The sequence below is a fragment of the Camelus dromedarius genome, chromosome 1 (genome assembly GCF_036321535.1).
Source record: "Camelus dromedarius isolate mCamDro1 chromosome 1, mCamDro1.pat, whole genome shotgun sequence".
Lineage (NCBI taxonomy): Eukaryota > Metazoa > Chordata > Mammalia > Artiodactyla > Camelidae > Camelus > Camelus dromedarius.
This window is the reverse complement of record NC_087436.1, coordinates 54036426-54057431: the sequence shown is the minus strand read 5'-3', so window position 1 is coordinate 54057431 and position 21006 is coordinate 54036426. Positions and strand designations below refer to the sequence as shown.

The window sequence follows — 21006 nt, the reverse complement described above, 5'->3', positions numbered from 1 at the left end:
TTTAGAGAACAGATAGTGAAAAATGACACAAATTGATGGCCTCGTATGTAACTGCAGTACTTCAATGATCAGGCTCGTGGAAAGAACATTGCTGGTGTTTCTGTCATCAACTGTTGCTTTCCAGGCACATCCAGTTTTAAGAAGATAGTGATAAATTAGGTATAATGAAAGTTAATGAAAACTTCTTTTGGTTTATGGAGAGATGGTCAGCAAAGAAAAAAGTATGACCCCCACTTATTTTTGTGTACTTATTTTATGAAGTATTTAGTAGGGTTGTAATGGTTCTTTTGAACATAAATATACACCTCAGATAGTAACCATCTTAAACATTTAATACTAAGTTTATTTTATTTAAGGGAGGTTATTTGTGTAATTGCAAATCTGTAGATTTTTAATTCAATATGTCTCTTATTTTCAGAATTTATGCGAATTCCATGTGTGGATGCTGGATTGATTTCACCACTGGTGCAGCTGCTAAATAGCAAAGACCAGGAAGTGCTGCTTCAAACGGGCAGGGCTCTAGGAAACATATGTTACGATAGCCGTAAGTGTTGAAATGTCAAGATACACTTATAAACTTTTGTTTAAGAATTATGATTTTCATAATAATTCCACTTTTAGTGCTAGAACTGTCTTTTGTAGGCTAAGACACTAACACGGGCCAATTATGACTTAGCTCTGCTTATGCAGTAGAACCGAGGGAAATTTAGGCCATAGTGTTCTTAACTATGACTTAATTGGAAAGGCATTCCTTTTCCCTACTATCACAGATGATACTTTCAGAGGGAAGTAAGTCAATTTCTAAGGATTGGGACTTTTAATTTTAGGGAAAAATGTATCTTTTCAGTTAGGTTTTATCGAAGTACCATCTCTAACTGATAATGCTTAATAACACATTTTTTTAGTTTCTAAGTCTGTCCAGCTACATTTTTAATTACTTGCAATTTAGTAAAACCATTCATAAAAACCATTATGTTCTCAAGAGCTGGACTGGCCTATTGCATCTTGCATTGACTCCATTCCTATTTATCATAATGCCATTGTCATCCTCACCACTTTCTATAATACACCGTTTCTAGTAGGCAAAGAGAAAGCAAGAACTTGGGAATGGGTATAGACAGTGCAAAAATTTTACATTTTCTACTTTTGCTTCCCACATATATGTAAACAAGATACGGAAAAATCTTGAGTATATTCAACTTATTAGGCATATCCTGATTTTCCTTACTTTTCTATTTTCTGAGCTAAAACACCTTTTTAATATTCACCTTTAAAATCTCCTAGGAATTTAGTTCTGTTTATATAAGTAGGATAACTTTTGTTTATTTTCCCCATTGAGTTTATATATAAAAGGCATAGATAGCTCTTTTATAACATGCAATGCTTCAAAAAGTGATTTGTGCATTTAAGCCAGATAGAAAATAAGGTTATAAACACATTCATTTATTATGAAAGAAAGAAGTAGAAGAAAAGAAGATTAAAACTACAGCTTTTAATTATAACTTGTCTGTATCAGTAGGGGTAAGGCTGGCCTCATTTCTCCTTTCCCTACTTTTTCTGGAATATTTTATATTATGTCTGAGGGCATGAATGATTTTTAATATGAATTTTAATTGGAGAATTTCTGTCCCCAGTGCTGCTTAGAAATTTTCCTATCTGCGCCTTCATTCTAGTTCTTATCATCTTGGGTATTAGCTTTGTTTACAAAATACTAGTGCTTTATGTTTATAATTTTGTGTTTTCATATTTAGGATTTTTATTAAATACTATACTTTTTATTAAATACTATAGTTATAATGTTAGCTTTCAAGAATGAATGTATATTTTATATAATTAATTTTAACAATGTATATTAAAAAGATCTGTGCAGAATGATAGTCAAAGATTGATGGCATGTATTTGGAGAGCATTAATCATTATTGTTTTTATTCTTATCCTTCTGTGTTTATTACTAGAATTTAAGACTATAAGAAGTATTCTTTAATCTTTATTCAGTTTAGATATTCTTGAATTATGCATTGTTTGAACAGAGGAATTATTATCTATTTTGAGTACTTTTGTCCTAGAGTTTCACTTTATGTTGGCACAATGAAGAAATACCCATAGTGATCTATTATCTCATCATGCTCTGATTTTCATGGGCACAGAATAATTTTATTTCCTGTGTACTCTAAAGAACTTTGAAGTTAGGGTGATAAATGTCTAGTTAATAAGATTATCGTTTTGATGAAAATGAAGTCCATTATAGTGTTTATCATATCCATTTATTCTGTTCTTATAAGCTATACAGGATAAAGTCTGTGGATATGCTTTAGGCTATGAGATAAATTTTTTGTTGTTGTTTCGTTTATTTTTGAATATTTATAACCACTTCATTCTCATTTAATTCAGTGGAAATTATAGTGAAGTGGAGAACTAAGCATAGTGAATACAGACTATTTTTTATACTTTTAACCTTTTAGGAAGATAAAATTAGTAATCTTAAAAGTGAGTAAATGTAAGAGATGATTTATTACTGTAAATCATGTGGTGAAATGTGTTCATTGTGCCATGGTGTCTAATGCATATAATTTCCATAAGACTATATGCTTCCTTATCCTTTTATTTGAAGTTAAATCTCTTGTGAACGTCTCAGTGATTTCTCCAGAATAATTGTAGGAAAAAGTACAGCACCTTTATTTGAATGACGAGAATGATATCAAAATCTATAAATGTAATGCTATGTGGTTGATTTTCAAATTTACCTGAGACACGTTTCTCATTACATTTTCATGTCTCAAACTCTTGTTTTATAAATGTACTCCAAATGAATAATTTTTTATTGTTGGTTTATTCAGAATGATGTTAGGCTTACAATAGATAGTAAAGCCAATGTATGCAGAAAGTACCATAAGAAATTAAGTATTAGAGATAAAAATTTAAGAAATGTGTGCATATTTTATAGATTTTAATTTTGACACTTAGAAAGTAAGGCATTTGCTAGCGTTTTTCACTTAACATGGTTTGTTTGAAAGGAGAGCTCCAACTGTGCAAAGAATTACACTTACCACAAAATTCATGGACATCTTTTGAAAAAAGTAGGTCAGATTTCAGTTTTACCAGCTTTAACAGTGCCCATTTTAGGAACTCTTCCTAATGGAAGGAAACTGTCTTATATAATCCTAACATCAGGTAATAGACTGATGTAACTGCTAAATGGGACGGACAGAGTGAGGCTTTGTTGCTGATGAACTTTTTGAATCCCGGTCTCTCTTGCATATAGAGATGAAAGGATCACCTAGTGGGGACATTTTTCATTTAAAATGCCTGGTCTGCTTTCTGTTCTTCCAGAGAGCCTCCGAGGTGCTTATAGATTTCACTTTACAAGTATCCAAACAGACTTCTGATAGAAGCAATATTTTAAAGCTCTTTTGCCCTTTAACTTTGTCAAAATAACTTTTTATAAGAAGTTTGACATCTTTTAGATTAAAGAAGAGAGAAAACTTATATTTCAATTTGAAAAGGAGTCAGCAGAGCTGTGATGGGATATGTTAGGGAAAGTGACTTTAAATAAAGAGAAATAGTATTAAATCTCAGAAATGCATACTCTGGCCTGTTTGATTGCTCATTTCTCTCAAAGATGATATGGGAAAAAAATGAGGGTTTTTTTTCCCCTCTTATGTGGCCATCTTTATGGTAGTCTCTTCTATGATTAGTTTGTTTATATAGCTGTGCACGTTTAAAATTGCTCTTATATATGTATGTATATGGTTCTATGGTATTGAAGACCTTCGTGTTAAATTCCCACCCTGTACTTAATGCTTTTTTGTAAGGATAAATTGGTGACTGAAGACCGATTCTCTGTTTGCAGATGTTACTGCTTGAGGTTAGGAAATAGTTGATATTGGAAATGCTGGTTTAAAGTTATTTAGTGTAAGCTAAAATAAAATGATTACATGAGAGTAAGTATTTGTGCATTTTTGCATTACCAGAGAAAGAAGAATATACGATTCAAATTAATACATATTAAAATTAAACAAATACGATTCTTTACAGAAATGAAATTAATGCTTATGATTATATAATTAATCCTATTATTAAAAAGATGCACACTTAATCTTACATGATATGCCATCCTACATGATATAAGGAAAATTGAATTCTTGCTCATTGAGTAATAAATAAATATTCAAAATGAAGTGGTAATCAGGCTTGCCAAAGCCATTGTTGGTGAGGTGAACTAAATGTAGTTTATTTCATTGACTTAAAGAAGGATAAATGGAAAGGATGCCCAAATACATACATGGATCTATTTGTATGTTAGTGATTCTAACTATGCTACACTATTTTTATGTAAGGGATGAAGAATGAATTTATTATTCTGACTGCAAATGCTGAAAAATAATCAACAATAATTCTACAGTATTTCATAACGTAAGTTTGTTAGACAAGTGTATATTAATAACACAGATATGCTTTGAAATTGCCTAAGTAACCAAATATATTGCAGCAGTTATATTCAACATGGAACTGTTTATGCCTGGCATTTAAAATAAGTGTTTATTTCAGTGATATAAATTAGGTTAAGTATCAGATTGCATTATTAAAGGATTTGCTGGTCTATATACTACTTTTTTACAGTTTTTCAGTATTCAGTTTTAGAGTAGAATAGAATTATCAGCCAGTAAGTATAAAACAAGATTCTTCAGCTTTCATCAAGTAAGCTCTTATATTTTATTAATGGATTTATTATCAAAGTACATCATGTATATAAGTATAAACAACTATATGCTACTGCTATTTTTACAGACAGTAACTATGGCTTTTATCATATGAAAATACTCCATTGTAAAGGTGTCCTAAATATATAGTAGTTGGAAATAGATGTTGTTTTGTAACACTATCATAAGCTCTGAAAAAAGTTCATGCCATTAAAGAGCTTTTAATATGGTGGAGAAAATTAAATGCACAAAAGAACACAACTTGTGGACAGTTACACTACCTATGTGGTTTCTGATCAGAATGAAAATAAATGGATGATAGGAGTAGTAATTCAAACCACTTTTTAGAAATTAAGCAAATAGTGCATATTTGCTTATAAAATAATTTATTTTTAAATTAATAAAATTATAAATAAATGAAATTTTAATATGCCCTCTAGAAGGCAAATATTGTGTTTAAACAAATTTTTTTTAATGGAGATAACTGGGAATTGATGCATGCTAAGCATGCTAAGCATGTGCTCTATTACTTAGCTATTACCTTCTCCAAATATTATAGATGAATAAGATTTCCAGTTCTACCATTTACAAAGTTGTCATTTAATCTTTCTCAGTTTTAGTTTCCTCATTGGTAAAGTGGACTGTTGTGTGGATTAAATAAGGTTTATATATAAATTTACAGTATAAATTATGAACATCTATGCAAAGGAAATACATAGCATTTATGTCTGATCATTTTTCTTAGTCAATTTGGGCTGCTATAACCAAATACTACAGACCGAGTGGCTTAAAAAAAAACCAATTTGTTTCTCACCATTCTGGAGGCTGGAAAATCCAACCAAGATCAAGTCACCAGTAGATTCAGTATCTGGTGAGGACACTCCTGGTTTGCCCACGGCCACCTTCTCATTGTATCTTCACATGGCAGCGAGAGAAGAGACAAAGGAAGCAGGCTGTCCTGTCTCTTCATGAGGGTTCTACCTGCATGATCTCATTATCTCCTGATATCGTCACATCAGGAGTTAGAATATCAACATAGAATTTATGGGGGAACACAAACATTCAGTCCATAATATTATTGTTTCTAAAAAGTGTGCTGTGACATAATGTAACACATATACTAATGTACACAAAATATTCAAAATAAAGATCTAAAGGCCAGAAGCCTTAAAAGGAGAGGAAAAGAGAAACCTAGTAAGAAGTGAGGGTAATATACTTACTATAATGAGCACTAATTTAATTTGAGCTGCTCAGTTGCCAAGGTGGGAAGAAAAAAAAAAACTTGGTATGCTATCTAGTTTTTATTTAATGCTAAGGAGAAATTTTCTGTTTCTTCAATCAAACAAAAAACTGTTGAGACAAATGCTGGAAGAGATTTATCATCAGGTATCGTTAGCTCCCTAAGTAATTCTGCATACATTCTTAAAATACGCAAAAGATACTGACTGGCATTACAGACAGAGTCTTCAATAGTGGTTCTACTAAAATTGCTCAAATATTCTCCATATAATTGTTTCTTGTACCAAATCTTTAACAGAATCCAAGAAATAATACATAATACTTTAGCAAAGGGTGGTTCTATTTGGGTAGTATATCCCAAATGTGTAGGTTTTGGTAGTCAATCTTGATTGAAGCATACAACTTAGAAATTTCAAGAAATTTTGTCTTGAGTATATTTCCTAGTTTATTTTAAACCAAAATACAATTCTACTTCGCATTCATTATACCTGCTCAATTTCTATGTTGTATAATGTATCCAAGTTCTGTCTTCTGAGACTGAAAAATATACTTACCTTTGATTTTTAAGTCTCATTGATTTGATAAAATTCTGATGTATATGAAAATGAATATTTAAAAATACCATATATTGGTGGTGGTTGCATGAATCTCTACATGTGATAAAATTGCTTAGAACCATACATGCTCATACACATATGCATATAAAAACTGATGAAATCTGAAGAAGATCTGTAGATTGTCAGTTTCCTAGTTGGGATATTGTATCAGAGTTATGTAAATGTTACCATTGGAGCAAAATGGATGGGAGGGTACATGGGACCTGTCTGTACTATTTTTTCTCGCTACTTCCTGTGAGCCTCTAATGATTTCAAAATGAAAAGTTTAAAAAACTTTGTTTCCAAGAGGCATACATATTCTCTCTTCTTTGGGAAATGACCTTATTTCATTCAGCCCTACTTGAGGGAGTAGGGAGAAAATTATATATACATATATATATATACACATATATATATATATCACACACAAATTTATATACATATACACATACATATAAAAATTTCAAGCATGAAAATTACTGTTTTACTGGGTTTGTGTAATCAAAGTAGAGGACAAAATTCCTTCTGATTTTTTCTTCCTCCAAATTTGACTTTCAGAAAAAAGAATCAACAAAAAATTGATAGCCCCAAAATAAAGTTTAGAGAGGAGCAGTTCATACTTTTGGGACCTTGATCAGAATAGGTAATCATCAGGTTCTGTTTCTATGCAACCTATAGGGATAGGTTATACATTAACGTTCCTAGTTCAAGGGAATTTCTGTGTTGGGCCACAAGCCTCTACTTCCGATGAGACTTCTGGTGAGTCAGGATCAGCCTATAAGTAGTTTATAATTTACCTTTGCTCTAGAAAAACCAATGCAAATAATGTGAGGGGAAAAATATTTTTACTGATAGTCACTTCTGTTTAGTTGTCCAAGTGTGTGTGCCTCCTGTGTTTAAAGACATTATAGTGCATTCAGGGTAATGAAGCATGTATATCAACAAGTAAAAATAGGACTCTATGTGTTAAATGCTGTAAGAAGATACACAGCAGGGTTCTAGAAGGGAGCTCATTTGTGTTTGAGCTCTTCCAATGGTATTAGTAGAGGAGGAAGCAGTTAATCTGCATAGGATTTGGACATGTGGAGAAGAGAGTTAAAAGATTTTTCAGGAGCACAGAAAAGCATCTTCAAAGGTATATAATATAATATAAAGAGAGATATGCCTGGGACCCAGATTGCAGAAGGCCTTGTACAATGGGGAGCCATTGAAGGTATCTGAGCAAAAGAGTTAAATATTCAAGTTGATACCATGGAAAAAGTTAATTTGAAAGAGATGTACATTATAAGATTGGCAGTCATGCTTAACAAGAAGTATGCATCTGAAACAGGGAACTTTTTCCAAGTACATTTTCTTGGCCACAGCCTAGAACCAGAAATCAGAATCTCTGAGGCTAGAATCTAACCTATCATCTATCTTCTGCAAAAAACCCCAAAAAACTCTGATGCACATTCTTACTTTAAAAGCCATTGGACAGTGGACTTGATGCACATTCTTACTTAAAAGCCATTGGACAGTGGACTAAATGAAGAATAACCAGTTAGAAGCTTATTGTTTCTTCTGAAACTTGAAAAATAAAGAGAACAGGAAGGAAGAGGTGTGTGTGTGTGTGAGAGAGAGAGAGAAAAGAGAAAAAAGAGAAAAAGACAAGAAAGAGAAAAAAGAGAGAATTCAAGAAGGACTCAAGTAAAAGTAAGAAATCTTGGAGTCCAAAATTTGGGTCTGGATAACACTAACAGCAGAAATAGATCTCAACCAGATGGGTATGTTTGGAGATTTGTTGAAGTGCTGTTGTCATATTCAGGTGACAGAGCTTTGGGATTCATGCACTTGAAAGTGATAGTTGACCCGTAGGCATAAAAGGAATAGATAAAGGAAAGCATGAGGTAAACAGCCATATTTAGGATATATAACTGAAGGAGCTTGTGAAGAAGCACTGAAAGATTGGAGGAAAACAAGTTTCTTGTCATGGATTCCAAAGAGTTGGATAGTCAACAGTGTCAGGTACTGCCAAGAAAAAAAAGTACTAAATTTTGATGATTTTGACTAACAGACATTCAGGTTTTAAAAAACATCTTTAAGTTGAGTCTTGTGGAGAAAGAAATCAAATCTCAGGGGCGATGGTGAGTAATGAGGAAATGAAGGGAAAGTATCGACTTTCTAAAAGTTTAATGAGAAAAGAGACAGTAGTGGTTTGTGGAAAGGGCTGCATTTTGAGTGTAATTAGAGTAGTGTAAACAGTAACATATTTGTTGGGCTAGAACCCTATGGACAAGGACAGAGTAAATTTCCTAGAAGGGATAATTAATGGTGAAGGATCATAGATGAAAAAAGAAGAAATGAAATCTTGAACCCGAGTAAACAGGATTGGTGTTTGAATGAGAAAAAACACTTCTGCCTTAGAGAAAAATGGCAGAATATATGTTAAAGTATTAAAAAAAAAATTTAAGGTAGTACAGAGGGCATTCAAAAGAATGTTTCTTGCATGGCTTTCATCTTTGCAGTAAAGTAGAAGTCAGGCCCATTATTAATAAAATTCAGCAGCAAGGTGATGGTAGGAAACTTGTGGTGTGGGGAAGAGTTCGGAACTTGCACGGTGGGGCATGTTATAAACAGTCATGAAGATATGGCTTTTTAAATAACAAAATGGTAATGAAGTTTTACTGTAGTTAGAGGTCTTGATTTGGCATTCATTTATTGGTGTGTGTTGTGCACTTAGAGTGTGTGCAGGCTAAGGAGTTATTTTGTACTTGAATGAGTTGACAGGAAAGAGCCACTGAAAATAACTTGAATTGGTATTTTCAGTTTCACAGAAGGATATAGTTTATATTGAAATGAAAAGAGAAGGGAGGCAGAGATATCAAGACGCCATTATAGTAGGCCAGGTATGCTGTGGCAAAAAATGACTGCAGCAGGAAGAGTGAAATTAAATTTTAAAGTAAGATTGGATTGTTTATCGTCAGTTTGGTTGGTTCTTGCAAAGTACTTCACCAGATTTAAACAGTGTTAAATATTTAACTAATAACCCTTCAAATAGTTTATACTTTGAGGAACTATGATCTTTCCAGTTTTGTGTTTGATATTACATTCAGATCCCTTTTGTTTATTAAAATGATTTAAAAATCTAAGAATCTGTAAATTTTTACCTTAATAAAACTTGTGCAAAGAACACATTATATAGCTGCTTTTTTCCAGTGCTTAGTTAGCTATTAAGTATCATGTTTTAAAAAAGCTAATGCTTTGTTAAAGAGATGGAATTACACTTTTCAGGTAGTTGTGATCAATTTTATAGGTAAGGAAAGTGGAGGCAACATGTGAGGGAGCCTTGCACATGGCAAAAGTATTAATGATTTTTCTTTAGTTCAATAAGAAGTCATATATATTTTTCCCCTTTTACTTACCTTTGTTACCCTAATTGATCTGTTAAAGATAAACTCAAAGTATAGACACTTTAAACATAAAATTTCTAGTCTGCTTAGTAAAACTTGGTTAATACATATTATCCTCTGCTATTCTTAATTGTGTTCTGTCTGGTTTTATTTTTCTATTTTTCTTTGTAAACAACCTGAAGTACTGAAAACTTTCTCTGCTTTTAATCAGAGTTATCAATGCTATAAGTTTGGGATATTTTCCTTGGCTGGGAAGGAATATAAAAGATGAATACTATTTATAGGTGAATAATCACATTCTTCTTGGTGAGTGGAACAGCACTTTTGAAAAATTGTGCTGTTACCAGTGTTCTAAATCGTAACTATATATATGTGTACACAATACATGTACATAATCTAGCATAGTTTATAAGTATGAAATAGTTTGATACAAAAGCATCTCATATTTAAAATAATTAGAATAAAATTTAATTTTGATCATGAGCAATTAGACTAATAAATTGGAGCAATAAATTATTTATGTTGTTAACTGAATAATGTTCAGAAGTCACTTAAGGTAATTTTATGATATAGTTGATGTTGGTTAATAATTTGTTTATAGAAATACAGATATTCAATCTTTTGCTGATAATAAAAAATATAGGGAATAGTGTAGCTTCAGTGATTTCTTTAGCAAATGTATTGTGACTTATAGATGCTCTATTATTATATAAAGACTTTTCTGAAAAAATTAGAATTGTCAACAATTTTTACTGATGTGAGAAATTTATGGTCTATAAAATTTAATACTAACATCAGTAGGCACATCAAAGCTGTGTCCATTAAATGCTGCACTGTGACCTATTTTTAAGCTGCATCTGTGGATCTAGTGCTTTCCTCTCCTGATCCTGCTTTATAGATGTAAATATTTAAATATATTTGAAAATTGTCTGCTTTAAATAAAGGCAAAATTTAAACCTGAATGTAATACACAAAATTACAAGCTTTATACTTCTTTTTTGATATATGGGTCTTTAACAGTCATGGTGTTTATTTCATGACTCATCTTTATGATTTCACTGATGTAACATTTATAGCTTTTGCATTTATATCTGGTCTTTCATGCATTTTACATGCACCTGGATGGTGAATAAGTTGTTTTCTGAATTTCAGAAAAGACGTTGATGGGTTTAAATTTTTCATTTGAATGCTTAAAACATATTTGAATATGTCTGTGGTACATAATAGAAATTCTCTATTTTGACAAAATTAGATGGGGAAATATAAGTACCAGAAGTTAATTTTCTTCCCTAGTATACTTCATAAATGTCTTTTGACTTTATCTTGAAAAACAATATAGGTGTGTCTATTAAGCAGTACCCTGCTCCAGGAAAGCAAAATAGCACCAGGCCAAATTAAAAGGCAATATATTTAAGAAGACTACAAAAAGTCCTTTATAATCATGCATATCAGAATAGCCAATATGTCTGACTTACAAAAATATGACACCACATCTAATGATTTAGATCATTGACTACCAACTTGTTATCGGTAACAAATAGGATTATAGTTTTTGCAGGCTACCAACTTTCTTGAATATGAAGACCCTCTTTTTAGCACCAGAAATAATTGTTCCCCCCACCTTTGAGGATACAGCTCACATACAGTAATGACTGTACTTCCAAAATTTGTTTATTAGGAAAATACATTTATACCATGTAGATTCAAAGGCTAGAATTTTTATACTGGAGGATAATCTTTGGTCATTTGCAAAACGTTTATTTTAAATCCAGTATTATGATGCCAAAGATTGCAAATCAAAAGAGACATGCCACCATAGTAGAATAATAAACTAGCAAAGATTTAACCTGTTTCCTCTTCTTTTTTAATCAGCCTTCCATACGACATGGAAAAAATTATCTCTACTCAGTGAGATTAGAAATAGAAACATGACCTTATGTCATTGAAGATACGTATTTATGTTCCTGCTTATAGAAAGTCTCAGTGCCTACACCTTGGGTCATATGATTTGAATGTTTTTTTTTCCAGTAGTGATTATGAGTAAATCCCAGGGACTTCTCACTCTGTGCCTTTGTATTCTTTCATGTATGCATATGCAACAGATATTTTAATCAACAAATATTGATTGAGCCCACTGTGTTCAGGGCATTGTGCCAGGTAATAGGGACTCCTAGATCTTATTTCTAAGATTCCTATCTTTGTGGGTCTTGTACAGGAGGGAATAGATAATAAACAAGTAAATACTACAAATAGAAGATATTTACAGATTATAATAACTGATATCAAGGAAATAAATATGATGATGTAATGGAGAGTATCTGAAGGTGAAGAAAGTTCTCTCTGAGGGTGTTATTTGAGATGTGGTCTAAGAAATGGAATAAACTAGCTATTTAGAGAGAAGGGGAAGAATATTCCTTAGAGAAGTGTAGCAGTTGCAAAGCCCTGAGTGAGGAAAGAACTTGGTGTTTTCAAAGAACAGGAAGGAGACCAAGGTATTCCTGAGATGCAGTGAACAGGGAGGGTGTTGTACAGTAAAGTGGAAGGAATAAATGAGACCTAGATCATAGAGAACCTTGTGGGCCATCCCAGATAATGACAAGCTATTAGAGGGGATCTGACATAGATTTTGAGAACATTACTCTTGGAGCTGCAAGAAAAGTGGTCTGAGAAGGATGCAAGAGTTAAGAATGGAACTTGGAAACCAGTTGTAAGACTTGTCCAGGAAATAGATAATGACTTGGATTAGGTCTGTGATGGTGAGGATAAGGGGCATCAGAAGAACTGGGGAAATGTTTAGAGTTGTGGATGTATCAGGAATGAGGGGAAGGGAGAAGTCAAGATTGATTCTTAGATTTGGGGCTTGAGCAGCTGCACAGAGGATGAGGCAGTCTACGGATAAAGGAAAGAACAGAGGGTTATTTTGTTGTGTTTTTCTGAGTTTTGTGATTGCTGCTTAGTTTTATTTTATTTTATTTTGCTGGTGACAGTAGTAAATCTGAGTTTCTTAATAGAGATATGCAGTATAAAAATGGCAGGCGAGCAATTTCTGTATCTTCATATTCTTACACGCTTTGGGGATAAACATTCAACAATTTTAAATAATTTCTCATGTTAGCAAAATGTTCAGATGTTACTTGGATAGAATATGTAGATTCAAGGAACTATGAAAAATGAGAAAGCTTAAGAGAAATAAGCCACCTAGACTTTATAAAATTTTTAAATAGAATGGACTTTTAGAAGTCATCTAATCCACCCCTTCCAAATTTTACAGATAAGGAAACTGAGGCCTGAGAGTTCAAATGACTTTTCAGGATCAACAACTAAATTGGTGATAGTTTGAACTATAATTCATGTCTCTAATTCATTTTCTCTAAGTACTATAACTGAAGAAGTTATCACTTTGATAAATATGTCAGTACTTCATCCAGTACCTTTATGGTTCAATATTCATTGTTCAGCTCTTAGAATTGCAGATACAGGAATATATTGTAATAATCTTACTAAAAGCTAATCCTAAACCTATATTTTGTTTAATCTGTTATTAGTCACAAAAGTAAAATTTACCTCATTTGCAAGAAGGTGGAGCAGAACCAAGTGATTAAGGAAAAGCTTTTCACATTTTTCCAAATTTGAGAACTTCATGTAAAAAAGTATGTGTGTGTACATGCTTTATCATGCTTGAGCCTTTGTTCTTGTCACTTCCACTAAATGTAGAGTGTGTGAAATACTGACTTCTCTTTTTATTTATTGGGAAATAAAGAACGTTTGGACTTGATCAGGATTTTTAGTAAAACTAAGGAAATACAGTTAAAAATCTGAGAGTTTTACTATTCTTGATAAATCAGCTAGAAAACCATAGGTAAACTCTTCAAGTTTTCAGACAAATATCTACTGCTTTATACTATTTTTTCTGCACACAAGGCATATAGATAATAAAAATTAAAATTATACTGTTCTTACTAATTTGCTTAAATAAATTCTTTTCTTACATATCTTAATAAATATTTTAAATTCAGTTTTATTCAACTGTTGCTGATTGATACACACTTTTAAATTTCTCTAATTTATTGCTATAGCAAAGTGAGCTTTTCTATTTAGTAGCTCTCTAACATAGAATTATTTCTCATACTGTGCTCCAAAATAAATAAATCTGAGTTTAAAGCAGCAAAACCATAATAACATGTCAAATTAGCAGCAAAAAAAGCTCCTGAGTAACCTGAAAAACCTTCCTAAAATAAGCAGTGATAAAAGAACACGTTCTTTTCTTTGGACAGCTTGTTATTTAAGTGAAAACCAGGTGATGGTTGTTTTTTTTCTCTCTCTTTCTTCCACATAATATATGGCTCAGTTAAGTATTTAATATATGTTATTTGTATCACCTAATCTTTATTAGACCAGATCAGTATTGTATAGGTGCTTTATAATAAAAGGAAGAAATGAAGATATACCAAATTATTTTTCAGATTGATATATATTTCATGAAGCCAAAACTGAATGAAAATCAGGCAATTTTTTAAAAGTAATTTGATGTTAAAATTGACTGACTAACAACCAAGCCGCTAGGTGAAAATATTTAATGATTTCTGAGCATGGAATCAATTGTCTCATTCTTGCATGAAGGTCTACTACATATTGTAAAATTAATTAGGAGAGTTATACATTAAAAGCTAATGAGGCTAATGCTTTTCTATAGTGTATACATTGATTTTGGAGGAGAAGCCCTATGCTTACCTAGATCTGAGGCTAAGGTTTCACTTCAATTTAATATACATTTATTTAAGTACCTCTTATGCTCAGGAATACATACGTTGTCCTTTCTTTTGAGAATTTCTGATTTTTACAGTATTTGAGAACTTAAAAAAATATTTTATTGAAGTACAGTCAGTTACAATGTATCAATTTCTGGTATACAGGATAATGTCCCAATCATACATATACATACATATATTCATCTTCATATTCTTTTTCATTAAAGGTTATTATAAAATATTGAATATTAGTTCCGTGTACTATACATAAGAAATTTTTTAAAATCTGTTTTTATATATAGTGGCTAACATTTTTCAAACTCCCAGATTTATCCCTTCCCACCCTCTTTCCCCCAGTAACCATAAGATTGTTTACTATATTGGGATCTGTTTCTGTTTTGTAGATGAGATCATTAGTGTCCTCATTTTCCTTTTTCTTTTTTTTTTCTTTTTTCTTTTTTTTTTTTAGATTCCATATATGAGTGATATCATATGGTATTTTTCTTTGTCTTTCTGGCTTACTTCACTTAGAATGACCACTTAGAATGACAATCTCTAGGTCCATCGATGTTGCTGCAAATGGCATTGTTTGTTTCCTTTTTATGACTGAGTAGTATTCCATTGTATAAATATACCTCAACTTCTTTATCCAGTCATCTGTTGATGGACATTTAGATTGCTTCCATGTCTTGGCTATTGTATATGGTGCTGCTGTGAACATTGGGGTGCGTGTATCTTTTTGAATTAGAGTTCCCTCCAGATATATACCAAGCAGTGGGATTGCTGGATCACATGGTAAGTTTTTTAGTCTATTTTTAGTTTTTTGAGGAATCTCCATACCATTTTCCATAATGGCTGCACCAAACTACATTCCCACCAGCAGTGTAGCTGGGTCCCCTTTTCTGCGCACTCTCTCCAGCATTTATTGTTTGTGGACTTTTTTATGTTGGCCATTCTGAGTGGTGTGAGGTGATACCTCATTGTAGTTTTGATTTGCATTTCTCTGAGAACTTCTTAAATATAACTTTTCAGTGGCACATCACATTCTTTTAACTGTAATAGTGCTCAATAACCATATACTCATAAACATACATCTACTATAAGATCCAGCTATTCAATTTCCAGATATTTAACCAAAAACTTGTACATCAACATTCAGTGCAGCCATATTCACAGTAGGTCCAAACTAGAACCATCCCAAATGTCTTACCAATGTAGGTGAACAGATTTTTAAAAAATTGAGACACACAATGGAATATTGTTCAGCAGTAAAGAATAAACCACTTGCATTCCTGAAACTGTGTATGAATCTCAAAAGCATTAGGCTGAGATAAAGAACCTAGACATAAAAGAATACATACTATATCCATACTATATGAATATATGTCTAATGCAAACTAATTTAAAGTGACAGAAAACAGTGGTTGTTTGGGCCAGGGTGGAGGGAAAGATGGCCTGCAAAGGGACATGAGGAATCTTTTGATTGTGATGAAATGCTTTGTATCTTGATGGTATTGGTAGTTTCTAGGGTGGACAGAGTTGTCAAAACTCATTGATTATATATTTTAAATCTATGTAGCTTATTTTACATAAATTTTTCCTCAATAGAGTTGGTAAGGAAGGGAATCCAGTCAGAATCTAAACAAAACAGTACATAGTTTTTTTTTTGTTTTTAATACACATAATAAATGCCAGTAAGGACTTGAAAGACATTCTGTGAACCATGAGCATGAATCTTTTTCTAACCCTTCTGGGTAAAATTTATTTATTTGTGCTTTCATTGTACTCTGAAAACTTAATTGTTTTTACTGCTTAAATATTTTTATTCATGCTTTTCTCTCCTGAACTGTGAATTATTTATCTTTGTATTGTCCAAACCTACCTCAGTATGTGAAGCATCATAGATATCCCTGAAACAGTCAGAATCGATGCTATTTTGGCCCCAGGTCTTAAAATACTTTAGTTAAACTGAGTATGTAATTTATATCATTAATCAGTAGTTTAAGGAACTATTACTCCTATTAAATAAGATTTAATTTAATTACAGATGAGCAAAAGAAAACTTTAATTTTACTGTATAAATCTACCTGTTATTATGGATTCATAATTTATAGATCTTAGGTGAATATGCTTATGTTTATCACGAACAATTTAATTTCTGTGAAGTTTTATTTAAACCTACTTTCTCATTTTTCCTCCATCTGTTTCTCTAGAGAGGTATATATTCTCTTCTCTGTGCTTCCATAACACCCTATAAAAAAAAAACTGTATTGAAGCTTTTATTTTGTTTACTGTTCTATCTTCCTCACTGAAATAGAAACTCTGTAAAAGTAAGGCCTTCTTGTACTCCTGTTTATATCCACTTTGCCTGACATAAAGGCTAAGTTAATATTAATAAGTATCTGTTCTATAATTGAATGTGTCATTTTTCCTTGGGTAAATTGAGTAATTTTTATTTCTCGCATTTATCTTCATTATTGGCTTTTTATACATTTAAAAAAATTTTTAGTGGTAACCCATATATATCTTTAACTTATCAGAGTTTACCATCAAATATTATATCACATATGGTTTAATAATCTTTATAACTGTGTACTTCCAATTCCACTGTCCCATCCTTTGTGCTATTATAATCATATATTTCGTTTTTACATATGTTAGAAACCCTGCAATATATTGTTGTTATTTATACTTTAGACAGTCAGTTATTTTTAAAAACAGGAGAAAAACTTTTTATATTTACTTTGATTTTTATCATTTTTACTCTCCCTCATTTCTTTGGGTAGATTCAAATTTTTGTCTAGTATTGTACACTTTCTGCCTGAAAAAAATTTGTTTAACAGGCTTTTTTTTTTTCTTTTAATACTTAAGAGGTGTTTTTACATTGTTTTCTAGCTTGCATAGTTTTAGATGAGAATTCTGCTGTATTTTAGTTTTGCTATTCCAAATATAAATTTTCCCCCACTCTGGCTGCCTATAAAAGATTCTCTCTCTTTTTTTTTTTTTTTTTAATTTTTCAGCAGCTTGGCTTTTTGGTCTGTTTTTGTTTTGTTTTCTTTGCTGGGGGGTAAAGGTGGCCCCTAAACTTTTTAGATTTGTAGCATGATGTCTTTCATTATTTTTGGAAAATTCTCAGCTGTTAACTCTTTAAATATCTCTTCTACGCTGTTCTCAATTGCTTCTCTTTCTGAGATTCCAATTACACCTATGTTAGATCATTTGCTATTTTCTCTCAGTTCTTAGGTTCTTTGGGGTTTCCCCCCTCTTTTTGTCTTTTTTTGTTTTAATTTTTATTGTTTCTATTGATCTACAAGTTCCCTGAGTCTCTGGTTTTATTGAGTCTACTGTTCAGCCTTTTGAAATAATTCATCTTTGATATTATCTTTCATTTCTGGCATCTCCATTTAACTCTTATAGTTGCCATTTCTCTGCAAAATTCCACATCTGTTCATGGATTTTAAAGTCTCTGTTAATTCTAACATCTGGGTCACCTGTGAGTCTCATTCTAATGATTGATTTACCTCTTGACTGTGGTTTTTTGTTTTGTTTTTTTTTCCTCTTTCAAAAATGCATCTCTTAATTTTTTATCAAATGCTGGACATTGTGGAAAAAATGGTAGAGATTAACAATATTTAATCACTATAAATAAGCATACTTCCTTTTATTTCAGGCAGTTAGTAAGGGATGTACTTCCAGCCAATCTAGTCATAAGTTGAGCTGGGTTCATGTTTTGCTTTTGATAACTTTATTTCAGTGCTGTAGTTTTCAAAACTTTAATAGTGGGCTGTTCTTATTCTGTGCTTAGAGTAAGGGTGCTGGAGGACTCTTTATGGTGTTCCTGCTTTCTCTTCAGCCTTTAGCCATTCATGCATGCCTGTACCACAAGGAGATTCTCTCCATCTCTGGTTCCTTTCCCCAAAATAGAGTGCTATTGACAAGCACTATGCAGAACATCCATCACTATTGTTTTTTAGTCTATAAAGGAAAAGCCCATTTCTAAAAATTTTGGTGCTAAGTAGAAAAAAAATTCAGAGATAGATTAATTAGGAAAGAAGCTGTAATTTTCCTTTGGTTATACCCATATCATAGTTGCTACATGTGACTAGATAATTAAATAAATAAACAAATAATTAAAACCATATATTGATTAAATAATTAAATGTCTTATATTATTGATTAAGTAATTAATGTCCTATATTAATCATACTTGAGATATGTTATTATTAGTAAACTGAAAACTGTAAAAGTTCTGTGAGATGTATAAAATCTGAATATATATTTAAGGCTTACTTAATGTCAAATATTCTTTTTTTTTTTTTAGTAGGAATATATTTCACGTTGTTTATGTAGAGGAGTGTGTTAGTTTCCTAGTGCTCCTGTAACAAAGTACCACAAACCTAAAGCAACAGAATGTCTTAAGACAACAGAGTGGCTTAAAACAATAGAAATTTATTATTTTACGGTTGTGGAGGCTGTATCCAAAATCAAGTATCAGTAGGACCATGCTCCCTTTAAACCTGTAAGCAAAGAGGCATCCCCCCCCTTTTTTTTTCCTGGCTCTTCCAAGCTCCTGGTGGCATCAGAAATTCCTTGTAGCAGCAAATTCCAGTGTCTGCTGCCTTCATTCACATGGCTGTCTTCCCCTTTTGTGTTTTCATATCTTCACATGGCATTCTCTCTGCATCTCTCTTTTCTTTTTATAAGAATACCAGTTACATTGGACCCTACTCCATACTCATCTTAACTGATCTCTCTGCAGTGATCCTATTTCCAAATAAAGTCTAAAGTACTGGAAGTTAGAATTTGAACATATATTTTTGGGAGACACAGTTCAGTAAACAGGAATGATCATGTCTGTGCCTCAAAAGCATACTCCTATATCACTAGCATTATTTCAAACAGGTAAAGATACTAAACTAATGAGCCTAAAAGGCAGGCTAAGAATGTACTCACGAGTAAACCTCTGTGTCATACATTTGTGTTTTAAATTTATAGGAAGAATTTTGATATTTGATTCCTTTTCAATTCAGGCAAATTTAAAGATAGCCAGTAATGTTTCTAAAAATCACATTTTAATGAAAATGTTTACAAACTCCATCCTGTTTACTCCTCATTTGGAGCATTATTCTTGCAAAATTCTGGTAAACTAAGAAATTAAATCATTTCCTTAACTCAGCAATGTTATAGTTTGGGGATTTTCGATAATATTTTTCATTTAGCTTTCTAAGACATCTGAATTTCACATGTGACTGGCATTCAGTGAAAACTTAATGGGCTTTTTGAAGATTCAAATCTAGGATTCTATTCTCAGTTATAGCTTAGTATTGACTAAAAAGTCTCAGAATAGTTTTCGTGTCCCTGCATTTAAAATGAATCTAATTTATGTTGCCTATTGTTTTTAAATCCTTGCTTGGTATATGTTACACATTTTCAAATCTTATTATAATAAAGTATTTATTTTTAGAGGTTAAAAAGTGGCATAATAGTGGAGTTTGAAGGGGAAAAAATGATGAATGTGATTAAAATAAATTTTATTGTGGCATCTTTGTAATGCTATCACTTTTTTCCAAGCTAACACTAGTAAGGACTTAAGTTATAATTGTTTTGACTTTAAACATCTATTCTGAATCACCTTTCTGTTCACTAAGAAAAAGCACATCAAAAATTATTATTTCTAGACAGTATAATCTTTCAGAGCTCAGCTTTCCAGCTTAGCTTGTAAAAAGAATTTTTATTTGCCATCAGTCTTTGTAGTTTCTAGTAATATTTACTTGGGAAAAATAAAGATAGTACCTGAATTATATAGAAAGCTGAAGCAGCAGAATTTAACACATTAAAAAACCCTACACAGCATATAAGTACTCCTGTGTGCACAACATGGACAAAGTAGAAATTGAAGTCATGTCAAGCTAAAAAGAAGTTCAGCAGTATTGTGCTCCTGCTCCCCCCTCCCCCCTTTTCCAGATTGGAATTTGACATCAACAGAGGTTAAGAGGCTTTCTTATGGTCAAACTTTACAAAACTCCAAATTTAAAGACCTTATTATAGTTATTTCATAAGTCATTACCTCAATGATAATTAGTTTTTAAATATTAAAAGCTTCTACTTTACCTACTTGAAATTCTTAAGTTTAACATGTCAAATTTTAGGTAACAAAGAAATCTAATTCCTGCTCCAACCACCAGGACTAGTTCTAGTATTTCATTGTTAAATGTTTTTTCCATTTGGGTTTGCATCTTTGGTGTGTCTACAACTTTGTTTACTCAAAGAAGAAAGTCTTACCTTCTGTTGAAAATAAATCTTCTCATTTTCTTTTCTTTAGCCTTAATTAGCT

General features: G+C 31.9%; 1 protein-coding gene across 9 annotated transcripts in view; it reads left to right on the top strand.

Annotated features, from left to right (window-relative positions):
* The window catches only part of RAP1GDS1 (Rap1 GTPase-GDP dissociation stimulator 1), a 129444-nt gene that overhangs the window by 52266 nt on the left and 56172 nt on the right, over window positions 1-21006 (top strand). For all 9 annotated transcript variants that reach the window (XM_064484681.1, XM_064484673.1, XM_064484670.1 and 6 more), the window contains one exon: window positions 419-544. In XM_064484681.1, the coding sequence (XP_064340751.1) occupies window positions 419-544 (126 nt within the window). The remainder of the gene's footprint in view (window positions 1-418; window positions 545-21006) is intronic.